This window comes from Buceros rhinoceros, unplaced genomic scaffold, assembly GCF_000710305.1.
Source record: "Buceros rhinoceros silvestris isolate BGI_N320 unplaced genomic scaffold, ASM71030v1 scaffold31095, whole genome shotgun sequence".
NCBI classification, from domain to species: Eukaryota; Metazoa; Chordata; class Aves; order Bucerotiformes; family Bucerotidae; genus Buceros; species Buceros rhinoceros.
This window is the reverse complement of record NW_010411625.1, coordinates 13,296-14,050: the sequence shown is the minus strand read 5'-3', so window position 1 is coordinate 14,050 and position 755 is coordinate 13,296. Positions and strand designations below refer to the sequence as shown.

The window sequence follows — 755 nt, the reverse complement described above, 5'->3', positions numbered from 1 at the left end:
AAGACCTTGGGTGGTGCGCGCTGGGTTCCAGCGGCATCAAATCTGGCAGGACTTCAGCGAGGTGACCAGCAAAAGGAACGTACTCACCCTTCGCGAGCTGCACGAAGCCAAGAATGATGATGAGAGCCAGCGCCAGCAGTTTCGCCGCAGCAAAGGCATCCTGAACGCGAGTGGCAGCTTTCACGCTGTAACAGTTCACGGCTGTGAGGAGCACTACGGGAAACGGACAAGAGGAGACACGTCAGGGCCCAGCAGAACGCTTAGAACGCAAAACACATTATGACAAATTGGTGTTTGTTTTTTTATAAAACTTAAGCAAACACGAGGAGTCTCTTCCTAAAGGAGAGCCCTTGCCAAAGGACGGCTCCACAGCCAGGCACTTCTCCATCTGTCCTCAGCCGGGTGGTTCGAACAGCGCGGGCGCTCCGTGAGACGAGGCACTGCCCTGCCCCGCTGGCACACACCCCGCTGAGGACAGGGAAATAAACGTGGTTATTGCAACCATCCACCTCCAAGGGCTTGGCCGCAGTCCCTGTGAAGCTGATCCAGTTTAATGCTGCTGTTGTGTGAAACCACCACGGAAACGTCAGGACAAATTTCCAGCGCTGATACAGGGCTATTTGTACAACAAGAGCACCTAAAAGGCTACCGAGGCCACCCCGTGTGCTGGGAGATGAACAATGTCTGTGAGAAGAGACTCCTCATCCCCTGCTTGACACGCTGACCAGCGGTGCCAGGGACGTGCCAGCTCACAG

General features: G+C 55.4%; 1 protein-coding gene across 1 annotated transcript in view; it reads right to left on the bottom strand.

Moving 5' to 3' along the window:
• SLC7A5 (solute carrier family 7 (amino acid transporter light chain, L system), member 5) overlaps positions 1–755 on the bottom strand; it is a gene marked incomplete at its 5' end in the record, with an annotated part of 33,135 nt that overhangs the window by 19,093 nt on the left and 13,287 nt on the right. The window contains one exon of the mRNA XM_010136080.1: positions 88–213. Within this exon, the coding sequence (XP_010134382.1) occupies positions 88–213 (126 nt within the window). The remainder of the gene's footprint in view (positions 1–87; positions 214–755) is intronic.